This window comes from Prionailurus bengalensis, chromosome B1 (assembly GCF_016509475.1).
Source record: "Prionailurus bengalensis isolate Pbe53 chromosome B1, Fcat_Pben_1.1_paternal_pri, whole genome shotgun sequence".
NCBI classification, from domain to species: domain Eukaryota; kingdom Metazoa; phylum Chordata; class Mammalia; order Carnivora; family Felidae; genus Prionailurus; species Prionailurus bengalensis.
Window position 1 is genome coordinate 43,197,468 of NC_057344.1, and position 24,053 is coordinate 43,221,520.

The 24,053-nt window shown below is 36.4% G+C and overlaps 1 protein-coding gene across 5 annotated transcripts in view; it reads right to left on the reverse strand.

Annotated features, from left to right (window-relative positions):
* Positions 1–571: 571 nt before the first annotated feature.
* The window catches only part of LOC122473291 (A disintegrin and metallopeptidase domain 3-like), a 147,060-nt gene continuing 123,578 nt past the window's right edge, over positions 572–24,053 (reverse strand). For 3 of the 5 annotated variants that reach the window (XM_043563629.1, XM_043563611.1, XM_043563651.1), the window contains 3 exons: positions 7,211–7,373; positions 3,898–3,945; positions 572–741 (listed from right to left, as the gene is read on the reverse strand). In XM_043563629.1, coding sequence (XP_043419564.1) covers positions 3,900–3,945; positions 7,211–7,373 — 209 coding nt within the window. In that variant the 3' untranslated portion in view covers positions 572–741; positions 3,898–3,899. Of the gene's footprint in view, positions 2,603–3,897; positions 3,946–7,210; positions 7,374–24,053 lie in introns of those variants that run through there. The other 2 variants (XM_043563620.1, XM_043563640.1) reach the window with 2 other exon arrangements.

Below are 24,053 nucleotides of genomic sequence, written 5' to 3' on the forward strand. Positions count from 1 at the left end.
ATGGAGGGAGATTCTGTAGGTTCTCATTAGATTCCAGCTAGGTTGATGGCTCCCTTATCCATGTACAACACTTTGAGGTGCACTTTGAGAAATGCACTCATCTTAGTAAGAGGGAGATGGGGAGGGGGACCCTGAAGCAAGAAAATATTACCCAGAAAAGCTCATCTCCAGCAAAAGAGGAGGAGCAAGTCTGTCTTCCCCAAAGGACAATGATATATCCTAGATCCCAAATTACATGAGGCCACAGAATTCTCACCTGGAGACACAATAGTTATCTATGACCAGAAACACAGCTGGAGCAATTCCCTGGAGATGGAATGGATGTTAGTGTCTATCTGGGGGTTCGTTCTGGGGCTGGCCTTACCTGGCAACATTTCCTCTCAATATCCCTAACCTGGAAGGGATAGACCAGGGAATCAAGGGCAGTTGGGAGAGGTGTGGACTGTGGGGTGTCCTCAGTGAATAAGGAATGTTCATATCTGGGGATGTGACAACTTCTCTGGTTCAAAAGTTGCTTATTTTCCCATAAAGGATCACAACATGTAGAAGAATCAATAGACACAAACCTACATACTTTCACTCTCAGGATTTATTTTTGTTTGTGAAGTTGAAAAGCTTTAAGCCATAACAAAAGGAGAGAATAGGTTGGTTTTTTTTTCATTCTTGAATCAGGTCAATTAATGGTTAGCATCTTGGTAATATCCTTTTTCCAACCTATGGCTTTTTGACATTGTTTAGTCACTGTTGTAAAACAAATACAGAAAGAGATATGCTAAATTTTAATTGTTAATAAAAGTGATCTCATTTTACTAGACAACTAGAGGTATAGCAAATCATTGGTATATGAGATACTGATTATAGTGTCACAATCTAGACCTGTGTTTCACGAAATGTGTAAACTTGTTTTTTTTCCTAAGTTGTCTGTGATAGCCACAGTAAAAGGAAATATTAAAAGTCATATTCACAAGCATTATATTTACACAGTTTCTACACTTCACATGGATAAAAGAAAGTCACCAGCAAGGAAACAGAGAGGAAAAGAACAGTAGAATATGTGAAGAAATAAGTAACTACTAATTTGTCTATTTTTATCTTCAGAGGAAGAGTATTTCAAGAAATCCTCTGTGCCTTTCCAACAGGTGACCCATATACATACAGTTGGAGTTGATTCACTAGCCTCCAGTTCTTCCTGAGTCTGACTTTTTCCCTAAATATGTAAAAAATCCAACCATATCATGCTGAATCCCTTCCTTACTACTTCAAAAATACTTTAACTATATGAGAAATACTTTCTCGTGTGTGAGAAAACATGCTCCTCATCATGGCATGCCAAACATTTGTCTTGGTTCACAATTATCCATGTAGATTTTCTCTTGCAACATTCATAAATTTTAATATAAATTTTAAAATGTAATAAGAGCATACATTTGAAAACAGGTCTGTGTTTACATTTAACCTTGCTTATCTTGCTGCTTTATCAATAAATGTTATTTAAGCACATTTTCTTAAACTTTATATTGAAGCTGCCAGTTCATTCTGTTGGTCTCCTTCAAAATTTATTCCTAAAACCATTTTTACTACCCCTGGTCTGAGGTACCATCCTTTCCCTCCTGGATTATTGCGGTAGTTTCTCCACCAACTGGTTTCTCCACTTCTCCTCTTGCCATCATACAAACTATTTTCAACAAATCAGTCTTTTTTTAATTTATTTATTTTAGCAAACCAGCCTTTTAAAGTGGAAGTCTTGAACATTAATCTTCCAATGATTTCCTCTCAGAATAAAACACAGCCCTCAACACTTCCCACAGCCTACAAGAGTTTTACTGTCTGACCTACTCACGACCACAGTCCCCTTGCTAACTCTGCTCCAGCTAAACTGACATCACTGTTGATCATCAAACATTTCTGACTTATTTTTTCATTGGATCATTCACATGCTTGGAAAGCTCCTGCCTAGATATAGGCATGGCGACCTCTGCCACTCTATGCCTCTGTAAGGAGTTGATTTACAGCCGGAATGGAAAAGCTCTATCTTTATCTCTAGGAAAGCCTGGATGCTTGGTTTCACTTTTTGCCAAGACATTGGCAGTGGAATTTATAATGGACTGTTTAAAATTTAAAGGAACCTTGAGGCCTTGTGCATGAGATATCTCTCCGGTGCCCATTTTTGCCCCTACTCTCTCTTGTACTGTATCCTTTACATTTAAATAAAAGTCCCATGTGAACTGAACCTGGGAATTCAAGTACCTCCTTTTAAATAAATAAACTGAGTCAATACTTGCAACTTTCTCCAATACTTTGTTTACACATCTCTTGCTGAATAGGGCCCACTCATTCAATTATATTTAAAACCAATATCCACCTCCTCCCTCACCACCAACTCTCCCAACTCTCCCTACTGAGAAATAAGACTATTTTACATGGAGGATAGTAGTTAGTGTTTTGTTTGTTTGTTTTGGTGGCAGATAGGGAAACAGAGATCCCTTGACTTAACTCTCCATCAAGGTCAGATAAGGAGGAATGGCTGATTAGTAATTGGATGAACTCTTGTTTTCATTCATGGTTGAATTTTTAATTCTTCCATTTACTCCCAGTGATAGGTCTAAAATGTAAAATATTATTATTTCTTTATGTATATGATTTATACATTTGAATATATACATACGTATTCAGATATGTCAGATATATTCAGATACATCTGTATATATATATATATATATACACATACAGAAAATATACAGATAGATATATTGAATCTATACAAATGCCAGTGTTACCCCTTCTCATAGTAAAGAATTTGTCTCTCTTCTCTGGAAGGACAATGCATTTATCATTTTGCCTGACATCTAATTGGTCCTCAATAAATGTAAATTTCATTTCCCTTCACCAGGCATACCTCATGCTACATGTGTCAAAATTGTGTGTGTGTGTGTGTGTGTTGTTGTTGTTGTTTCTTTTGTTTTGTTTTGGGGGATTTTTTTGAGAGTGAGAGAATGCACAAGCAAGGGAGGGGCAGAGGGAGGAGAAAGAAAATCTCAAGCAGACTCTACTCTCAGACCAGAGCCTGAAGTAGGGCTCAATCTCACGACCATGAGATCATGACCTGAGCTGAAATCAAGAGTTGGACACTTAATTGACTAAGCCACCCAGATGTCCCCAGATGTTGAGTTAAGAGTTAATCCTTGGGAGTCTGGTTGTCTTGAATGAAACTCCAGCTTCAAAATTTACTAAAATTCTGTACACATGGATAATTATTTAAATTTTTCATGTTTGTTTCCTCATTTCTAAAATAAGGCTAACAATAACTGTGGAGGCTTAGGAAAAAAATATAAATGGTGGGAGTCAATCTGTGTAAATCTATCAAATTAGAACCTTAAATGTGGGAGCAGGATGCATGATGGCTCATAAATATTTTAAGAACATATTTAAAATCTCTTTAAAGTCATTTCTTATTACCAAAATGTTGGTTAATAAATCTCTGGCTAATATTAGTTAACATTAAATATTTATAAGTTAATATAAAACAAAATTATTGGGGTGCCTGGGTGGCTTGGTCGGTTAAGCGTCCGACTTCGGCTCAGGTCATGATCTCACGGTCCGTGAGTTCGAGCCTGCGTCGGGCTCTGTGCTGACAGCTCAGAGCCTGGAGCCTGTTTCAGATTCTGTGACTCCCTCTCTCTCTGCTCCTCCCCTGTTCATGCTCTGTCTCAAAAATAAATAAACGTTAAAAAAAAATTATTAAATGTTTTTAGTCTTTTTTTAGTATATGATATTGATAAATAGCAATCACGATAAAGGAATATGGAATAATAGGTTTTTTACACTGAGGTATTGCTAAATTTTTAAAACTATTTTATGAATTATATCATTTTCAATAATTTTATTCCTTCAATTTACCTTTAACTTGATGACTGTTTGCTGTTACTATTGTCGTCTGATATAGATCTGTGAAAAAGAAATAGCATTAATTAGGGTTAGAAACCATTGTAATTTTATGTTTTCTCTCTTTTTGGAGTATAGTTGACACACAACATTACATTAATTTTACGTGTACAACTTAGTGACTTGACAAGTGTATACATTATGCTATGTTCACCACAAGTGCACCTACAATCTGTCCTAGTACAGCACTATTACAATGTCAGTGACTATATTTTCTATGCTGTGTCTTTTATTACCATGACTTATTCATGCAATTAGTAAAAGTCTACATCTTCTCTCCCATTTACCCATTATCTCCAACCCTTCAACTCCACTCCCCTCTGGCAACCATTAATTTGTTCTTTGTATTTATAGGTCTGATTCTGCTTTCTGTTTGTTTATTCATTATTTTTTCCACTTATAAGTGGACTCATGAAATTTGTCTTCTCAGTCTGACTTATTTCATTTAGTGTAATATCTTCTAGGTATTTTCTTTTTAGTTTTACTGTTTTCCACAATACCTGCACCTATTTACATTCCCACCAAGAGTGCACAAGGTTTGTTTTTTTCTTTCTCTACATATTTGTCAACACTTGTCATTTCTTGTTTTTTTGTTTTGTTTTGACTCTAGCCATTATGACAGGTGTAAGGCCATATCTCATTGTGGTTTTGATTTACATTTCCCTAATGATTAGTGATGTTGAACATCTTTTCATTTGTCTGTTTACTATCTGTATATTTTCTTTGGAAAAATATCTATTCAGGTTGTCTTCCCATATTTTAATCAGATTATTTGTGGGGTTTTTTGGTATTCAATTGTATAAATTCTTTATGTATTTTAGATATTAATCACTTATCTAATATATCATTTAGAAATGTCTTCTCCCATTCAATAGGTTGCTTTTTTGTTTTCTTGATGGTTTATGTCACTGTGCATAGGCTTATTTTGGTGTAGTCTCAATAGTTTATTCTTGCTTTTATTTCCTTTGTCTGAGGAGACATATCTAGAAAAATGTTACTACGATCAATGTCAAAGAAATTACTGCCTATGTTTTCTTGTAGGATTTTTATGGTTTCAGGTCTCATATTTAGGTCTTTAATCCATTTTATTTTTTGTGCATTGTATAAGAAAGTGGTCTGGTTTTATTCTTTTACATGTAGCTGTCCAGTTTCTGCAGCACCATTTGTTGCAGAGACTTTTTCTCATTGCATATTCTAAGAGACTCCTTGGTTGCAGATTAATTGTCCATATAATCATGGGTTTATTTCTGTGCTTTTCACTTTGTTCCATTGATTGATGTGTCTATTTTTGTGATAACACCATACTGTTTTGATTACTACAGCTTTGTAGTATATCTTGAAATCTGGGATCGTGATACCTCTAGCATTGTTCTTCTTTCTCAAGATTGATTTGACTATTTGTGGTCTTTGGTGGTCCTATAAAAATTTTAGTGTTTGTTCTAGTTCTGTAAAAAATGCCACTGGTAATTTGATCAGGATTGTATTTAACCTGTAGTCAGCTTTGGGTAGTATGGATATTTTAACAATATTAATTCTTCCAATCCATGTGCACAAAATATCTTTCCATTTGTGTCATTTTCAATTTATTTCATCAATGTCTTTTAGTTTTCAGAGTAAAGTTCTTTCACTTATTTGGTTAAGTTTATTCCTAGGTATTTTATTCTTTTTGTTCCAATTGCATATGGAGTTATTTCCTTAATTTCTCTTTCTGCTACTTCATTATTATTGTATATAATCACAACTGATTTGTGTATATTAATTTTGTACACTTCAACTTTGCTGAATTCATTTATTAGTTATAATAATTTTTTGGTTTAGTCTTTAGGCTTTTCCATATATGGTACCCTGTCATTTGCAAAGAGTGACAATTTTACTTTTTCCTTACTAATTTGGATTAAAAACTTTTTTGTTGCTGTTGTCTAATTGCTATGGCTAGGACTTCCAGTACTATGTTGACAAAAGTGGCAAAAGTGGATGCCTTGTTGCTAAGCTTAGAGGAAAAGTTCTCAAAGTTTCATCTTTGAGTATGATATTAGGTGTGGGTTTTTCATATATGGTCTATGTGAGGTATGTTTCCTATAAATCCACTATCTTAAGAGGTTTTTTGATGGAAGCTTTATATCATTATTTTATCTTTATTTTCACAAGTGAGAAACAGAGACATTTTCCTTCCAGATAGAATAATGAGACGCATTTATCTTTACTTCTGTATTCTTTTTCCTGAATATCCATGGAGCAAAACTGTGACTTGTGTTGGTGATATGGTAAAGAAAAAATCTGTGTGTAAGTGAAATAAGTTAGAGAAAAACAACTACCATACTATCTCACTTACGTGTGGAATCAAATTTAAAAAAACAAAACAAAACAAAAGCAAGCCCACAGATAATCAGAACAAATTGGTGATTACCAAAGTTGGGGTTGTGGGATAAGTAAATGAGTGAGGGGGGAAAAGGTAGAAACTTCCCAGTTATAAAATAAATCATGAATATATAATGTATAACATGGTGATAATAATAAAGTATTGCATATTTGAAACTTGCCAAGACAATAGATCTTAAGTCTTCATCACAAGAAAATAAAATTTTGTAACCATGTATGGTGACAGATATTAACTAGATTTATTTTGGTGTCCATTTCAAGTAACTTAGTTCTAATTTTAGAAACAGATGAGCAATATTAAATAAGTGTAAAATGGGCATTGTCATCTGTATTCTCCTTTTCCTATCATGTTTTTTAAACATTTTTCTCACCTTCTACCTCTTTAATTCACAAAATTTCCTTCTCTATCTCTATTAATCTCCTTGGCACAAGTGAATGTCAATGTCAAAAAAAAAAGGAAAAAAATGAGATTGGTTAGGTAGTAGACAAGCAAGTATAGCAAACATGGCTTTCTCTACCGCTCTATTTCTATTATTCTCTAACTCTAGTAATCTCCTTGACACAACTGAATGTCAATGCCAAAAAAACAAAGGGAGATTGCTTAGGTAGTAGACAAGCATGTGTAGCAAACATGGCTTTCAATTTGAGAGGCACTGTGAATTTACTAAGTACCTTTGGTTATTTCTGGACCTATAAGAAAAGGAATGACTACTTGAAATCTGAAAAACTGTGTTATATAACAAGCCTCAATATTTATAAATCCTAACCAAATTCATCCAAGATCCAAATTCAACATTTTTAAGGCCTACTTATTGTATTCTGAGTTACATTTTAGTTATTCCCCAAATGGATTTTAATATTAATTTTTAAAAATAATAGATTTACTTACTCTCCACTTACTGTTTCCACTCTGTTCCAAAATCTTATTTTATTCCATTTAAGAGCAATAATGGCAATTAAAATAAGGAAAGGTAGAAAAATGTAGAAACTGATTAAGAGGCCATTTTTTTCAGGAGCAGCATGTCGTTTTGCAGGTATGTTTTGGCCTTTCTCTGAAAACACGAGAATATATTTTAACATTTTCAAAACTGATACTCAAAGTTTATTAGTAATTTCAATTATAAAAATTTTGGATTCAAATAATACAGTCATAGAATAAACAATATATATTTAAAAATGTTTTAAAAACTAAAAACATTTTTAAAATATTAAAAAAATAAAAATGTTTTCCAATATTCTGTGACTATGCCCCAAAGTGGTTATATATTTTTAGAAGCTCAATATTAATATAAACTTGTATTTAATCTTTAGGTATATTTTTAATCTTTATGTGTTATATTTGAACATATTTTTCTATTATATTCCCTTTTATGAACTGCTACTTAAAACATATTAAACTGATATTAATAACTACTAAATTTTTAAATTTAAAAATTAGAGTAAGAGTGCCTGGGTGGCTCAGTCGGTTAAGCGTCTGACTTCAGCTCAGGTCATGATCTCGCAGTTTGTGAGTTCGAGCCCCGCTTTGGGCTCTGTGCTGGCAGCTTGGAGCCTGGAGCATGCTTTGGATTCTGTGTCTCCCTCTCTCTCTGCCCCTCCCCCACTTATGCTCTGTCTCTCTGTCTATCAAAAATAAATAAAATGTAAAAAAATGTAAAAAAAATTAAAAATTACAGTAAAAAGAAAGAACTGTTAAAAATGATTTGATAAAAAAATTATTGCCATTACTGGTGCTTACTTTTATTTAAAAATTTTTTGTTCCCTTTTTATTTAATTTCCTTTTTTTACTTAAGTATAATCAACATATAGTGTTATATTACTTTCAAGTGTACAATATAACAGGTGGGTGCTGTTTCAGGGACATAGTTGGAGAGAGTAAGGTGTTAAGACTGATTGGATGTATACATGTCTGAATGCAATGAAGGCTTCCACATAAACTTTAAGATTTTGGTGGCCAGTGCAGAGATCTATTTGTCTTGTGACCACCAAGCAAGCCTCATAAGGAAGACTGTGGATGAAAGGCAGAGATACAACTTACAGCACTGCTTCACGGCCTCTGTGACTGAATCAGGATGTTGAATAACTGTAGAAATACTCAAGACTCCAGAGTTGCACCAATGTAAATAATTCCGGGGAGTGGCTGAAGGCAATGAAATGTGGAGGTGCTTCTACAACTGTAGAGTTTCCTCTAAAGAACAAAAAAACCAGGACCAACATGGTGGAGAAGTAGGGGGACCCATACTTCCCACATCTTTCAAAGAAAGAAGTGCAGAAGCCAAAGGACTTTTGACCCCAGAGCCTTGAAGGAAAAGAGACTGAATCTAACAGGAGGAAAATGGGAAAAATGGAGAAAAGGGCTACTCCAAGGAACAAATCAAAGCACATTTGGTGGAGGGTCCAAAATATCACTATGAGTAGGGTAATAAAATAACCAAAGTCACAAAAAGAGAGCAAGTAACAATCTCCAAAGAAAACACCTCCTGAAGGGCCAGGCCCTGGATAGTGTATGACCATCCTATAATATAGCAGGGTTTGCAGGTACAGAGCACACAAGTTTTTTAAATGCATAAGGGACAGAAAACTAGCCAAAATGACTAAATGGAAGAATTCTCCTCAAAAGAAATTCCAGGAAGGAGAGACAGGTAACGACTTGATCAAAAACGATTTAAGCAACATAACTGAACAAGAATTTAGAATAATAGTCAAAAATTAATTGCTAGGCTTGAAAAAAAGCATAGAGGACAGCAGAGAATATATTGCTACAGAGATCAAGGGACTAAAAAAAATAGTCATGATGAATTAAAAATATGCTATAAATGAAGTGCAAAATAAAATGGAGGCAACCACAGCATGGATTGAAAAGGCAGAGGGAAGAATAGGTGAATTAAAACATAAAATTATGGAAAAAGAGGAAACTGAGAAAAAGAGAGACAAAAAAAATCCAGGAGTATGAAGGGAGAATTGGAGAACTAAGTGACGCAATCAACAGAACAATATCCATATCATAGGAATTCCAGAAAAATAAGACAGAGAGAAAGGGGCTGAAGGTGTACTTGAACAAATCATAGCTGAGAATTTCCCTGATCTGGGGAAGGAAACAGGCATTGAAATCCAAGAGGCACAGAGAACTCCCTTCAGACGTAACTCGAATTGATCTTCATATCATAGTGAAACTGGCAAAATACAAGAATAAAGAGAGAATCCTGAAACCAGCTAGGGATAAACAGACCTTAACAATCTTCATGTGATGAACAGGAAAAATATGCAGCCAAGAATCCTTTATTCAGCAAGTCTGTCTTTCAGAATAGAAGGAGAGATAAAGGTTTTTCCAAACAAACAAAAACTGAAGGAATTCATCACCACTAAACCAGCCCTACAAGAGATCCTAAGGAGGACTCTGTGAGTGAAATGTTGCAAGGATCACAAAGTACCAAAGACATCACTAACAAGCATGAAACCTACAGATATCACAATGACTCTAAACCCATATTTTTCAATAATAACACTGAATGTAAATGGGCAAAATGCTCCAATCTAAAGACATAGGGTATCAGAATGAATTAAAAAAAAAAAAAAACAAAACCCATCCATTTGCCATCTACAAGAGACTCATTTTAGACCTGAGGACACCTTCAGATTGAATGTGAGGGGATGGAGGGAACTATCTATCATGCTACTGGAAGTTAAAAGAAAGCTGGAGTAACCATACTTATATCAGACACACTAGACTTTAAATTAAAGGCTGTAACAAGAGATGAAGAAGGGTATTATATAATCATTACAGGGTCTATCCATCAGGAAGAGCTAACGATTATAAATGTCTATACACCAAATACGGGAGCCCCCAAATATATAAAACAATTAATCACAAACATAAGCAACCTTATTGATTAGAATGTGGTAATTGCAGGGGACTTTAATACTCCACTTACAACAATGGACAGATCATTTAGATAGAAAATCAGTAAAGTAACAATGGCCCTGAATGATACACTGGAGCCTGTTTCCGATTCTGTGTATTCCTCTCTCTCTGCCCCTCCCCCGTTCATGCTCTGTCTCTCTCTGTCCCAAAAATAAAATAAACGTTGAAAAAAAAATTTTTAAAAGATGAAATATTTTCATTTAATGGAACCAAACTAGCCCTCTTACAATAAAATTATAAAACAGGAAAAAAGACACACAGGAAATGTTTGCAAGACAATAGGAAATGCAAGATTTATATGAAGGAAGGAAAACATGGCATTGACTTTAAGGAAAATCCAATTTTACCTATAGAAAACTTGCCAATTTCAACAGAGAGAACTGGAGTCCTAGGCAAAGCACAGAATTCCCAATGAGTTAACGAGGTAGAGGAAGAATTCACAACAGTCAAAAAGGCTAGAATCTGCAGGGTGCACTGGTGAGAAAGATGTTTTTAGATGAAAGACAGCAGAAATGTTAGAAAGCGCCTCCCAGGAGTCCTTGGCAAGAAAGATAAGGAATGTATATATATTTCATATATATAATATATATGTATCAGCCTAAAGCTAATTAGACAGTTGATTACCGGGTAGAGAATGGAAATGAGATACCAGAGTTGAAGCAGTGCTGGAGAAAGGGCCCCAAGAAGATTTCAATTGCTCCACATTCTCACTAGCACACATTGCCTATATTTTTTATTATGATCATTTTAATGTGTGAAGTGGTATCTCATTATGGTTTTGATTTTCACTTTTCTAGAATGTTCAGCATCTTTTCTTGGGCTTATGGCTATGGTTATTTATATACCTTCTATGGAGATGTGGGTTTTTTTTTAAGTTTTTATTTATGTATTTGAGAGAGACAGAGACAGTGTGAGTGGGGAAGGAGCAAAGAGAGAGGGAGAAAGAACCCTAAGCAAGCTCTGCACTGCCAGCACAGAGCCTGACGTGGGGCTCAAACCCACAAAATCATGAGATCATGACCTGAGCTGAAACCGAGTCATATGCTTAACCGACTGAGCCACCCAGGCACCCCAAGGATGTGTTTACTTAGTTTTTTTAATTCTATTTATTTATTTTTGAGAGAGACAGAGACAGGGTGAGCAGGGAGAGGCAGAGAGAATGGGAGAGAGAGAATCCCAAACAAGATCCACACTATCAGCACAGGCCCCGACCCAGGGCTCAAACCCATGAAACCATGAGATCATAACTTCAGCTGAAATCAAGAGTTGGACGTTTAACCAACTGAGCCACCCAAGCACCCCGAGATGTGTTTATTTAAAGCCTTTCTCAATTTTATTTGGGTTGTCTTTTTATTATGTTCTTTACATATTCTGGATACAAGTCCTATATGAGATATAAGATTTTCAAACATGTTCTCCCACTCTATAGTTTTCCTTCACTTTCTTGTTGTATCATTTGCAATACAAAAGTTTTTAATTTTGAGATTGCAGGAAATGGCAGAAGAGTGGAGGACCCCAGGCTCATATCATCCCACAAATATAACTAGATAACTATCAAATCATCCTAAATATCCCAGAAATAGATCTAAGGACTAGCAGAACAAACTCCACAACTAAAGAGAGAGAAAGGACACTCTGAAGAATGTAAGAAGTGTGGAGATGTAACTTTGGAGAGAAATGGATAATGGCTGCTGTAGGGGAGAGGGAGCCAAGTTTGCTTAGAAGGTGAAAGACAGATTAGCACACAAGGGTTAAGCACAAAGGGAAAGTGAATCTTCATAGCAATTGGCTTAGAAAGTGAGAGGGCCTGAATTTTGTGAGTTCTTGTAACCAGCAGATCTTAAAGCCTATAGTTTTAAAGGTCAGCATGCTTAGCTGTGGGAGATCTCAGAGGCACTGGGGCTCCTCTTGGAGAGAAGGCAGGGCAAACAGCCTATGGACATACAGCATGGAAACAGTGATCTCAAGAGTGCCTGGGGTGCACAGTGGGGAGGTTAGTTGCTCATCTCTGAATGTGTTCCAGACAGGCAGCATTCATAGAAATTTCTGGAACTAAAGAATTGGAAAGTTCCATTTCCCTCCCCCATCCCTTAGCATGAAGACAGGACCACTTGAAGAACTAGCATTGACACTCATTACCTAACTTTTTATACAAAGCCCCACTTCCCTGTGTTTCTGAAGAAACACCTTCCCTATCATGCTTGCCTCAGTCCCAGAATAGCAGACCCCTTTTCTCAGAATATTGTCCCAAATCCCTGCCAACACCTCATCTTCGGACACAGGAGTTTTGCAAGGCCTCAGTTCTGGTGGCAGCAGCAAGTCTCATTTCACAAGAAGGCCAGAGCACACCTTGTTAAAATAGTCACATTCAGGTCAGGGACCAAACACTGCCCACAACAGGAAAAGAGAGCCTGTGCAGATGATGGACCTGAAGTATAAATCAACCAGGACTAAATAGCAGAGTACATGCAACACACATTGGAGACACTCTTAGAAGTGCCAGGCCTTGAAGAACAGGGGACACTACACTGCAGGGTACTACAAGACATCTTCTTCACAAAGCCATTATCTTCAAGAACAAGAGACATAGCTGACTTTCTTAACTTATAGAAACAGGCACAGAGACTTACACATAATGAGAAGATGAGGAAATGTCACAAATGAAAGAGGACAAGTCTATGGCTTGAGATCTAAGTGAGACAGATATAGGTAACATGCCTGATAGAGAATTTAAAGCAGTGATCATAAGGATACTCACTGGACTTGAAAAAAGAGTGGAGGACATCAGTGAGACAACTAACAGAGATAAGGAATAACAAAGCAGAGTTAAAGAGTTCAGTAAATGAAATGAGACACACAGTTGGTAGAAGGAACAGCAGGCTGGAGGAAGCAGAGGAACAATTTAATGACCTAAAGGACAGTAATGGGAAATAATCAAGTGTAACAAAAAAGGAAAAAGAATTATACAAAACAAGAATAAACTGGAAACTCAGCAACTTCATCAAACATAATAACATTCATACTATAAGAGGCTCAGAAGAATAATAGGGAGAAAAAATAGGCAGAGAATTTATTTGAAGAAATAGTAGCTGAAAACTTTCCTAATCTGAGGAAGAAAATAGATATCCAAATCCAGGATGCACAGAAAAACCAACACAAGTACCCACAATAAGACATAATGTAATTGAATTGGCAAAATATAGTGATAAAGAAAAAATTGTGGTGACTGAGTGGCTCAGTTGGTTAAATGTTCAACTTCAGCTCAGGTCATAATCTCATGGTTCACGAGTTCAAGCCCCACATCAGGCTCTGTGCTGACAGCTTGGAGCCTGGAATCTGCCTCAGATTCTGTGTCTCCCTCTCTCTCTGCCTCTCTCTCTCTCTCAAAAAGAAATAAACATTAAAAAAAAATTTTTTTTAAAGAAAAAATACTGGGGCGCCTGGGTGGCTCAGTCAGTTAAGCATCTGACTTCAGCTCAGGTCATGATCTTACAGTTTGTGGGTTCGAGCCCCATGTCGGGCTCTGTGCTGACAGTTCAGAGCCTGGAGCCTGCTTTGAATTCTGTGTCTCCCTCTCTCTCTGTCTCTCCACTGCTCAGGCTCTGTCTCTGTATCTATAAAAAAAAATAAATGTTAAAAAAACTTTCTTTAAAAAAGAAAGAATACTAAAAGCAGGAAAACAAAAGAAGACAGCTACATACAAAGGAAACTCCATAAGGCTATCATCAGGATTTTCAGCAATACTTTCCAAGCTAGAAAATAGTGGGATGATGTATTCAAAGTGCTGAATGGGGAAAACATGCAGCCAAGAATATCCTATCCAGCAAGGTTATCATTTAGAATAGAAAGATAAAGAGTTTCCTAGACAAAAACTATAGGAGTTCATGATCACTAAACAAGCCCCACAAGAAGTATTAAAGGGGACTCTTTGAGTGGAAAGGAAACACCAAAAATGACAGTATGAAGGGAGGAAACACAAAATCAGTAAAAATGAACATATCTGCAAAAAAAAAAATCAGTCCAGGAACTCACAAAATAAAATGATGTAAAATATTACACCATACACCTAAAAAATATGGAGTAGAGGAGTAAAAAATGGGTTCAAATTTAAATGACCCTCAACATAATATAGATTGCTATATGCAAAAGATCATATATATAAACCTAATGGTAAAGACAAATCAAAAAACACTAATACATACACAAAGAATAAAGAGAATGAAATCCAAATATATCACTAAAGGTAACCAGCAAGCCATGAAAGACAAAAAGACAAGAAAGTATCAGAGAAAATCTTCAGAAACAATCACAAAACAAGTAATAAAATGACAATGTCTATCAATAATTACTTTTAATTCAAGTAGACTAAATGTTCTAATCAAAATACATAAGAGATAGAATAAATAATAATAAAAAGACCCATCTGTATGCTGCCTACAAGAGACTCATTTCAGACATAAAGACACTTGCAGATTGAAAGTGAGGGGATAGAGAAACACTGAACATGGAAATGGATGTGAAAAGAAAGCCATGATAGCAATACTTATATTGGACAAAATAGACTTTGAAACAAAGATGGTAGCAAGAGACAAGGAAGGACACTATATAGTCATAAAGGGAACAATCCAACAAGAAGATATGACAATTGTAAATGTTTATGAAACCAACATGAGAGCACCCAAATACATAAAATGATTAATAACATAAAGGAAAGAGGATAATAATACAGTAGTAGGGAAGTTTAATATTCCGTTTACATCAATAGACAGATAATCCAAACAGAAAATCAACAAGAATGCTTTAAATGACATATTGGGCTAGATGGACTTAACAGATGTATTCAGAACATTGCATCCTAAAGCAGCAGAATACACATTTTTTTCCAGTGCACATGGGACATTCTTCAGAATAAATCATGCATTAGGCCACAAAACAAGTCTCAACAAATTGAAAAAGATTGAAGTCATACCAGGCATTTTTTCTGACCACACTATGAAACTAGAATCAACTACAAGAAAATATCTGGAAAGACCACAAATAACTGAAGTTTATATAACATGCTACTAAACAATGAATGGATCAATCAAAAATAAAACAAGAAATCAAAAAGTACATGTAAACAAATGAAAATGAAAACACAACAGTTCAAAAGCTTTGTGACACAGCAAAAGCTCTTCTAAGAGGGAAGTTTATAGCAATAAGGGTGTACTTCAAGAAGCAAGAAAAATCTCAAAAAGAGGGAGGAGTTAAGATGGCAAAGTGATACGAGGACCTTATGCTTGCCTTGTCCCTCAAACACAGCTATATAATTATCAAATCATTCTGAACAACCAGGAAATCTATCTGAGAACTGACAGAGGGAGAAGAGTCCACATCGTGGAAGGCAGGAAGTACAGAGACATGATTTGAGGGAGAAAGAATTGCGAGTGCTGCTGAGGGGAGGGAGCTCTGATCATGGAGAGAGAAGAGAGAGAGAAAGATAAAATAGCATGGAGGGGATGGCACAGGGAAAGCACTTCTCCCAAACCATTGACTGAGAAAACAAGAGGGGATGATTATAACAAGTTTTTACAACAGCAGAGCTAAAAGTCTGAAGTTTTAGACATCGCTGGGGTGGAGCCTGACAAATGTAGCCATACTCCTGTGAAGGAGGGCAGAGGCCTAGGAGCAGTCAGTGTGCTCTAAGGATCCCTTGGGTCACAATGAGGGAGACAGCCCCCATTCTTGGGAGTGCATTTGGGAGAGGCTTCACTGCCTCTCAGGGTACAAAGAGCTGGAGAACACCACTGACCTGCCCCATTCATTAGCATATGATCAGAGATGCTTGCTGAAGACCACCTACCTGAACGGTGGCTTTTGATATGCTTTGCCATAAAATCCAAGCCCCTGTGCATTCATGTGACTGCTTTCCTGGGGCAAACCAGTACCAGCCACAGTGTGGCAAGACTCTCCCCCAGAGGATCAAGGCAGGTCTGTGCCATGTCCCTAAAATTTGGAGTTTTGAATGAACCCCAGCTGTCTGCCTGAGAGAAAACACAAGAGCACTGCCCGACCAGGTGGGCAGATGGCTCAGAAAAAGACAGGGTGAAGGCAGGGATCTGAAGGAAGCCTGGGTCACAAAAGGAGAGGGCTTTCTGAACAGCAACAGGTGTGAAATCCCCTTGAGGGAAGAGAGTGGGCTGACACCATTTTTTACCCCTTTTCTCAGCACAGACAGACTTCAGTGAGCAGCATAGCACACCCAGTGGAGGCTTGAGGCACTTGCAACAAGCCCCACCACCCTGCACTCTACAATTCCCTTTTTTAATAAGGCAAATGTGATTGAGAGCCAGAGCAGCAGCTGAACTTTCCCCTAGAAGACCAGCATAAATCCACCCACATGCACCATATCTACAGAGTGCTGCAAAGCTTCCACTATAGTGGAAATAAGACAAGGAAAATTTTCCTAACACACACAATAAAGAGTTCTAGACAAATGCCAAGATGGAGGAATTCATCTCAAAAGAAAGAACAAAAAGAGGTCATAGCCAGGGAGCTAAACAAAATGGATATAAATAATACAGTAAAACCTTGGTTTGGGAGCATAATTCATTCCGGAAACATGTTTGTAATCCAAAGCACTTGCACATGAAAGCAAATTTCCCCGTAAGAAATAATGGGAACTCAGCTGATTCATTCCACAACCCAAAAATATTTATATAAAACTGATTACAATACTATAATACAAAATAATCAAGAAAATACAAAATATAAAGAAAAATAAGTTGACCTGCACTTACCTTTGAAAACTCCATTGCTGATGTGAGGGAGACAAGAGAGAGGAGGGTTGTTGTGTATAGGAAAATTTTCACTATCACTAATGGAATCACTGCTATCTTTTGGCTCAATTGAATCTTTTTCTTTTGATGCAACTTTAACAAGGAACCTATTCAATGACACTTGCTTTTGCCTCCTTTTGAGGATTTTGTGGAAATGTGGTATTGCATTGTCATTAAACAGATACATCACTCACACTGCTACAGTCTTCTTCAGGTGGTACATTTTTACTACAAAATTTTGCACTGTTTCTCACATTTTACACATCTCCTTAATCTCATTTGAAGTGAGGGATTCCTCTGCCTTTTTCTCCTCCTCTGCAGACGAGATGCAGATGTAGACTTCCTATAAAAGCTTTCAATTTTGGCCACTCACATACTTCACTTGTACTTCTTAATGATTCCATTCTTAACATCCACTGTAATCATCTTCTTCTTACTGCCTTTCTTTTCAACCATTGTCTACATGGTGCTCATTGCATATGCTCACACGGATGTTGACTACAGTACAGTGTTAACAAAATCTTATTATAGACTGTATTTAATGTAACTGGCAATAAGTCAGCAGAGGAAAGAGTCTTTATCTGCAGGCAACTTGACCGAGAATGAAGCAAAGCATTCCTAAGCTTACTCTTGTATGGAAAAGCAAATGATTGTCCATAGGTGCTTTGAAGTGACAAAAAATACAAGGTGTGCCACTTGTGGACACCTTCAAACATTCTGAAAAATCACAGATTTCTGCCAAAAACTGTGGCCTTAGACCAAACATCCTAGCATGGAAGGGGATAACCCACAATCCCGCAACAAGAGAAAGAGAGGAGAATCATTGGCTCATTTGTGATCATGTGACATTCAGCATCAGGTACTACTCATATTGCAAGACATCGCTCGTTTATCAAGTGAAAATTCATTAGAAATGTTTGCTTCCCTTGCAGAATACTCACCAGAACAAGTTACTCACAATCTAAGGTTTTACTGTACTATGAAAAATTAAATGCTATAAATTGGGCAATCTGAAAGAAATGAATGAATTTCCGGAAAAATACAAACAACCAAAACCGAAACAGTAAAAAAAACAGGAAATTTGAACAGATTCATAACCAAGGAATTGAATCAGTAAACAAAAATCTCCCAACAAACATAAGTCGAGGCCATATGACTTCCCAAGGGGAATCTATCAGGTATTTAAAGAAGAGTTAATTCCTATTCTTCTCAAATTATTCAAAAACATAGAAATTAAAAGAAAAATTTCAAACTCATTCTATGAGGCCAGCATTACCCTGATTCCAAAACCAGACAAAGACGCAACTAAAAATGAAAATTACAGGCCAATATCCCGGATGAACATGGAGGCAAACTGAATCCAGCAGTACATTAAAACAATCATCCACCATGATCAAGTGGTATTTATTCCTAGGTTGCAGGTGCAGTACAATATTTGCAAATCAATCACTGTGATACATAATATTAATAAAAGAAAGGATAAGAAACATATGATCCTCTCAATAGATACAGAAAAAGCATTTCACAAAATACACCATCCATTCTTGACAAAAACCCTCAACAAAGTAGGGATAGAGGAACATAACTCAACATCATAAAGGCCATATATGAAAGACCCACAGGTACTATCTTTCCCTCAGTGTGGAAAAACTGAGAGCATTTTCCCCTACTGTCAGGAACAAGACAAGGCTGTCCACTTTAACCATTAGTATTTAACATTGTACTAGAAGTCTTAGCCTGAGCAACAAGACAACAAAAGCCCAACATATGGTCAGTTTTTGAAAATATTCCACATGCTTTTGAAAAGAATGTATAGCGAAGGCAGTTCTGAGAGGAAAATATATTGCAATCCAGGACTATCTCCAGAAACAAGAAAAATCCCAAATACAAAATCTAACAGCACACCTAAAGGAAATAGAAGCAGAACAGCAAAGACAGCCTAAAACCAGCAGAAGAAGAGAAATAATAAGGATCAGAGCAGAAATAAACAATACAGAACCTAAAAAAACTGTAGAGCAGATCAACGAAACCAAGAGTTGTTTTTTTTGAAAAAATAAACAAAATTGATAAACCTCTAGCCAGGTTTCTCAAAAACAAAAGGGAGATGACCCAAATAGATAAAATCATGAATGAAAATGGAATTATTACAACCAATCCCTCAGAGATACAAGCAATTATCAGGGAATACTATGAAAAATTATATGCCAACAAACTGGACAACCTGGAAGAAATGGACAAATTCCTAAACACCCACATGCTTCAAAACTCAATCAGGAGGAAATAGAAAGCTTGAACAGACCCATAACCAGCGAAGAAATTGAATCAGTCATCAAAAATCTCCCAACAAATAAGAGTCCAGGACCAGATGGCTTCCCAGGGGAGTTCTACCAGATGTTTAAAGCAGAGATAATACCTATCCTTCTCAAGCTATTCCAAAAACTAGAAAGGGAAGGAAAACTTCCGGACTCATTGTATGAAGCCAGTATTACTTTGATTCCTAAACCAGACAGAGACCCAGTAAAAAAAGAGAACTACAGGCCAATATCCCTGATGAATATGGATGCAAAAATTCTCAATAAGATACTAGCAAATCGAATTCAACAGCATATAAAAAGAATTATTCACCATGATCAAGTGGGATTCATTCCTGGAATGCAGGGCTGGTTCAACATTTGCAAATCAATTAACGTGATACATCGCATTAATAAAAGAAAAGATAAGAACCATATGATCCTGTCAATCAATGCAGAAAAGGCCTTTGACAAAATTCAGCAACCTTTCTTAATAAAAACCCTCGAGAAAGTCGGGATAGAAGGAACATACTTAAAGATCATAAAAGCCATTTATGAAAAGCCCACAGCTAACATCATCCTCAGCAAAGGAAACAACCAACAAAACTAAAAGGCAACCAACGGAATGGGAAAAGATATTTGCAAATGACATATCAGACAAAGAGCTAGTATCTAAAATCTATAAAGAGCTCACCAAACTCCACACCCGAAAAACAAATAACCCAGTGAAGAAATGGGCAGAAAACAGGAATAGACACTTCTCTAAAGAACACATCCGGATGGCCAACAGGCTCATGAAAAGATGCTCAACATCACTCCTCATCAGGGAAATACAAATCAAAACCACACTCAGATACCACCTCATGCCAGTCAGAGTGGCCAAAATGAACAAATCAGGAGACTATAGATACTGGAGAGGATGTGGAGAAACGGGAACCCTCTTGCACTGTTGGTGGGAATGCAAACTGGTGCAGCCACTCTGGAAAACAGTGTGGAGGTTCCTCAAAAAATTAAAAATAGACCTACCCTATGACCCAGCAATAGCACTGCTAGGAATTTACCCAAGGGATACAAGAGTACTGATGCATAGGGGCACTTGTTGCCCAATGTTTATAGCAGCAGTCTCAACAATAGCCAAATTATGGAAAGAGCCTAAATGTCCATCAACTGATGAATGGATAAAGAAATTGTGGTTTATATACACAATGGAGTACTATGTGGCAATGAGAAAGAATGAAATATGGCCCTTTGTAGCAACGTGGATGGAACTGGAGAGTGTGATGCTAAGTGAAATAAGCCATACAGAGAAAGACAGATACCATATGGTTTCACTCTTATGTGGATCCTGAGAAACTTAACAGGAACCCATGGGGGAGGAGAAGGGGGAAAAAAAGGGGGTTAGAGTAGGAGAGAGCCAAAGCATAAGAGACTCTTAAAAGCTGAGAACAAACTGAGGGTTGATGGGGGTGGGAGGGAGGGGAGGGTGGGTGATGGATATTGAGGAGGGCACCTTTTGGGATGAGCACTGGGTGTTGTATGGAAACAATTTGACAATAAACTTCACATATTGAAAAAAATGAAAAGAATGTTTATTCTTCAGTTGGTGGGCTCACTACTAGATATGTCACTCAAGACAAGTGTCTTAAACATGTTGTTCAAATATGGTGTGTTCTTGGTGATTAATTGATTGTTCCACTAGTTTCCACTGAGAAATATGTGTTAAAATGTTCAATTATGATTGTGGATTTTCTTATTTCTCTATTTCACTAGTGCCTCCAGTGCTACCTTTTTAAAATAAAAATTTAACTGAAAAAAAAGCAAAAAAGAAATAAAAACCATCCAAATTGGCAAAGACGTCATATACTAAAGACCCACCGCTAATATCATCCTCAATGGGGAAAAACTGAGAGCTTTTCCTCTAAGGTCAGGAGTAAGACAGGGATATCCACTCTCACCATTGTTACTTAACATAACTCTGGAAGTTCTAGCCTCATCAATAAGACAACAAAAAGAAATAAAAGGCATACAAATCAGCAAGGAAGAAGTCAAGCTTTCACCATTTGCAGGCAACATGATACTCTATGTAGAAAACATGAAAGACTGCACCCGAAAAAAATGGCAGAACTGATACTTGAAATTAGCAAAGGTACAGGATAAAATCAATGTACAACAATTTATTGCATTTCTATACACCAATGATAAAGAAACAGAAAGAGAAATCAGGGAATTAATAGTTTCACCAAGAGCCATAAGATACCTAGGAATAAAACTAACCAAAAAGGTAAAATACCTGTACCCTGAAAATTACAGAACACTTATGAAGTAATTTGAAGAGGATACAAAGAAAGGAACAACATTGCATGCTCATGGATTGGGAGAATATTGTTAAAATGTTTATACTACCCAAAGCAATATACACATTTAATGCAATCCCTAGCAAAATAACAGCAGCATTTGTCACAGAGCTAGAACAAATAATCCTAAAATTTGTATGGATCCATGAAAGACCCTTAATAGCCAAAGTGATCCTGAAAAAGAAAAACAAACCCGGAGGCATCACAATTCAGGATTCAACTATATTACTAAGCTGTAATCATCAAGACTGTATGGTAACAGCACACAAAAAAAACAGAAATATAGATCAATGGAACATAAAAGAAAACCCAGAAAACCCATTTATACAGTCAACTTTGACAAAGCAGGAATGATTATCCAGTGAGGGGAAAAAGGTCTCTTCAACAAATGGTGTTAGGAAAATTGGATAACAACATGCTGTAGAATGAAACTAAACCAGTTTCTTAACCTTACACAAAAATAAATTCAAAATACATGATAGACTTAAATATGAGACAGGAAACCATCAAAATCCTAGTGGAGAACACAGGCAGCAATCTTTGACGTTGGCCGTAGCATCTTCTTACTAGACACATCTCCTGAGGCAAGGGAAAGAAAAGCAAAAAATGAACTTGGTCCAGATAATAGGCTTCTGCACAGTGAAACAAGCAATCGACAAAACTAAAAGGTAACCTTCGGTATGGGAAAACATGTTTGCAAACAACATTATCAGATAAAGGGTTAGTACCCAAGGATTTTAATAACTTATCAAACTCAGGTCCCAAAAAACACATAATCCAGTTAAGAAATGGACAGAAAACATATTTAGACATTTTTCCAAAGAAGACATCAAGATGGCCAATGGACACATGAAAAGATGTTCAATATCACTCATCATCAGGGAAATATAATTCAAAGCTATGATGAGATACCACCTCACATCTGTCTGAATGGCTAAAATTAACAGCACAGGAAACAACAGATGCTGGCGAGGATACGGAGAAAGATGAACACTCTTACACTGTTGGTAGGGATGCAAACTGGTGCAGCCACTCTAGAAAATAGTATGGACTTTCCTCAAAAAGTTAAAGATAGAATACCCTATGATCTAGCAATTGCACTACTAAGTATGTACCCGAAGATTACAAAAATACTGATTCAAAGGGCACATGAACCCTGATGTTTATAGCAGCAGTGTTAATAATAGCCATATTATGGAAAGAGTTCAAATGTCCACTACTGATGAATGTATAAAGAAATTGTAGCACATATATTTGCAATTATATATATATGTATACATATATATGTATGTATATATGTATGTGTATGTATATATATTTAAACTCAGCTATCAAAAACTTTGCAACAACATGGATGGAGCTACAGTGTGATATACCTACAAAATAAGTCAGAGAAAGAAAAATACCTTATCATTTCACTCATATGTGGAATTTAAGAAACAAAACAGATGAACATAGGCAAAGTGGGTGGGGTATAAAGAGAGAGGCAAGTAAACCATAAGAGACTCTGAAGTATAGAGAACAAGCTGAAGGTTGATGGACAGGTGGTGGGTAGGGGGATGGCCTAAATGGGTGATGGGTATTAAGGAAGACACTTGCAATGAGCACTGGGTTTTATATGTAAGTGATGAATCCCCAAATTCTGCTCCTGAAACCAATATTGGCCATATGTTAATTAACTATAATTTAAATAAAAATTTGAAAATAGAAAAAATTCTCAAATAAAGACCTTAACATTACACCTAAAAGAGCTAAAAAACAACAACAACAAACAAAACTTAAAACCATTAGAAGGAAGGAAATAATAAGGATTAAGGTAAAATAAATAATATAGAAAATAATACAATAGATTAATAAAACCAGAAGCTGAGGTTTTGAGAGAAATAAATATAATTGATAAACCTCTAGCCAGACTTTCAATAAGAAAAAAGAACCAAATAAACAAATGAGAAAGGACAAATAACAACCAACAACACAGAAATTCAAATAGTTATAAGAGAATATTATGAAAAACCACATGTCAACAAATTTAACAATGCAGAAGAAATGGATACGTTCCTAGAAACATATAAACTACCAAAAATGAAACAGGAAGAAATAGCATTTTTGAACAGACTAATTGCTAGCTGAGAAATTGAATTAGTCATCAAAAACTCCCAACAGGGGTGCCTGGGTGGTTCAGTCAGTTAAGCATCCGACCTCAGCCCAGGTAATGATCTCACGGGTCGAGTTTGAACCCCACATTGGGCTCTGCTGACAGCTCAGAGTCTGGAGCCTGCTTCAGATTCTGTGTCTCCCTTTCTCTCTGCCCCTCCCCTACTCATGCTCTGCCTCTCAAAAATGAATA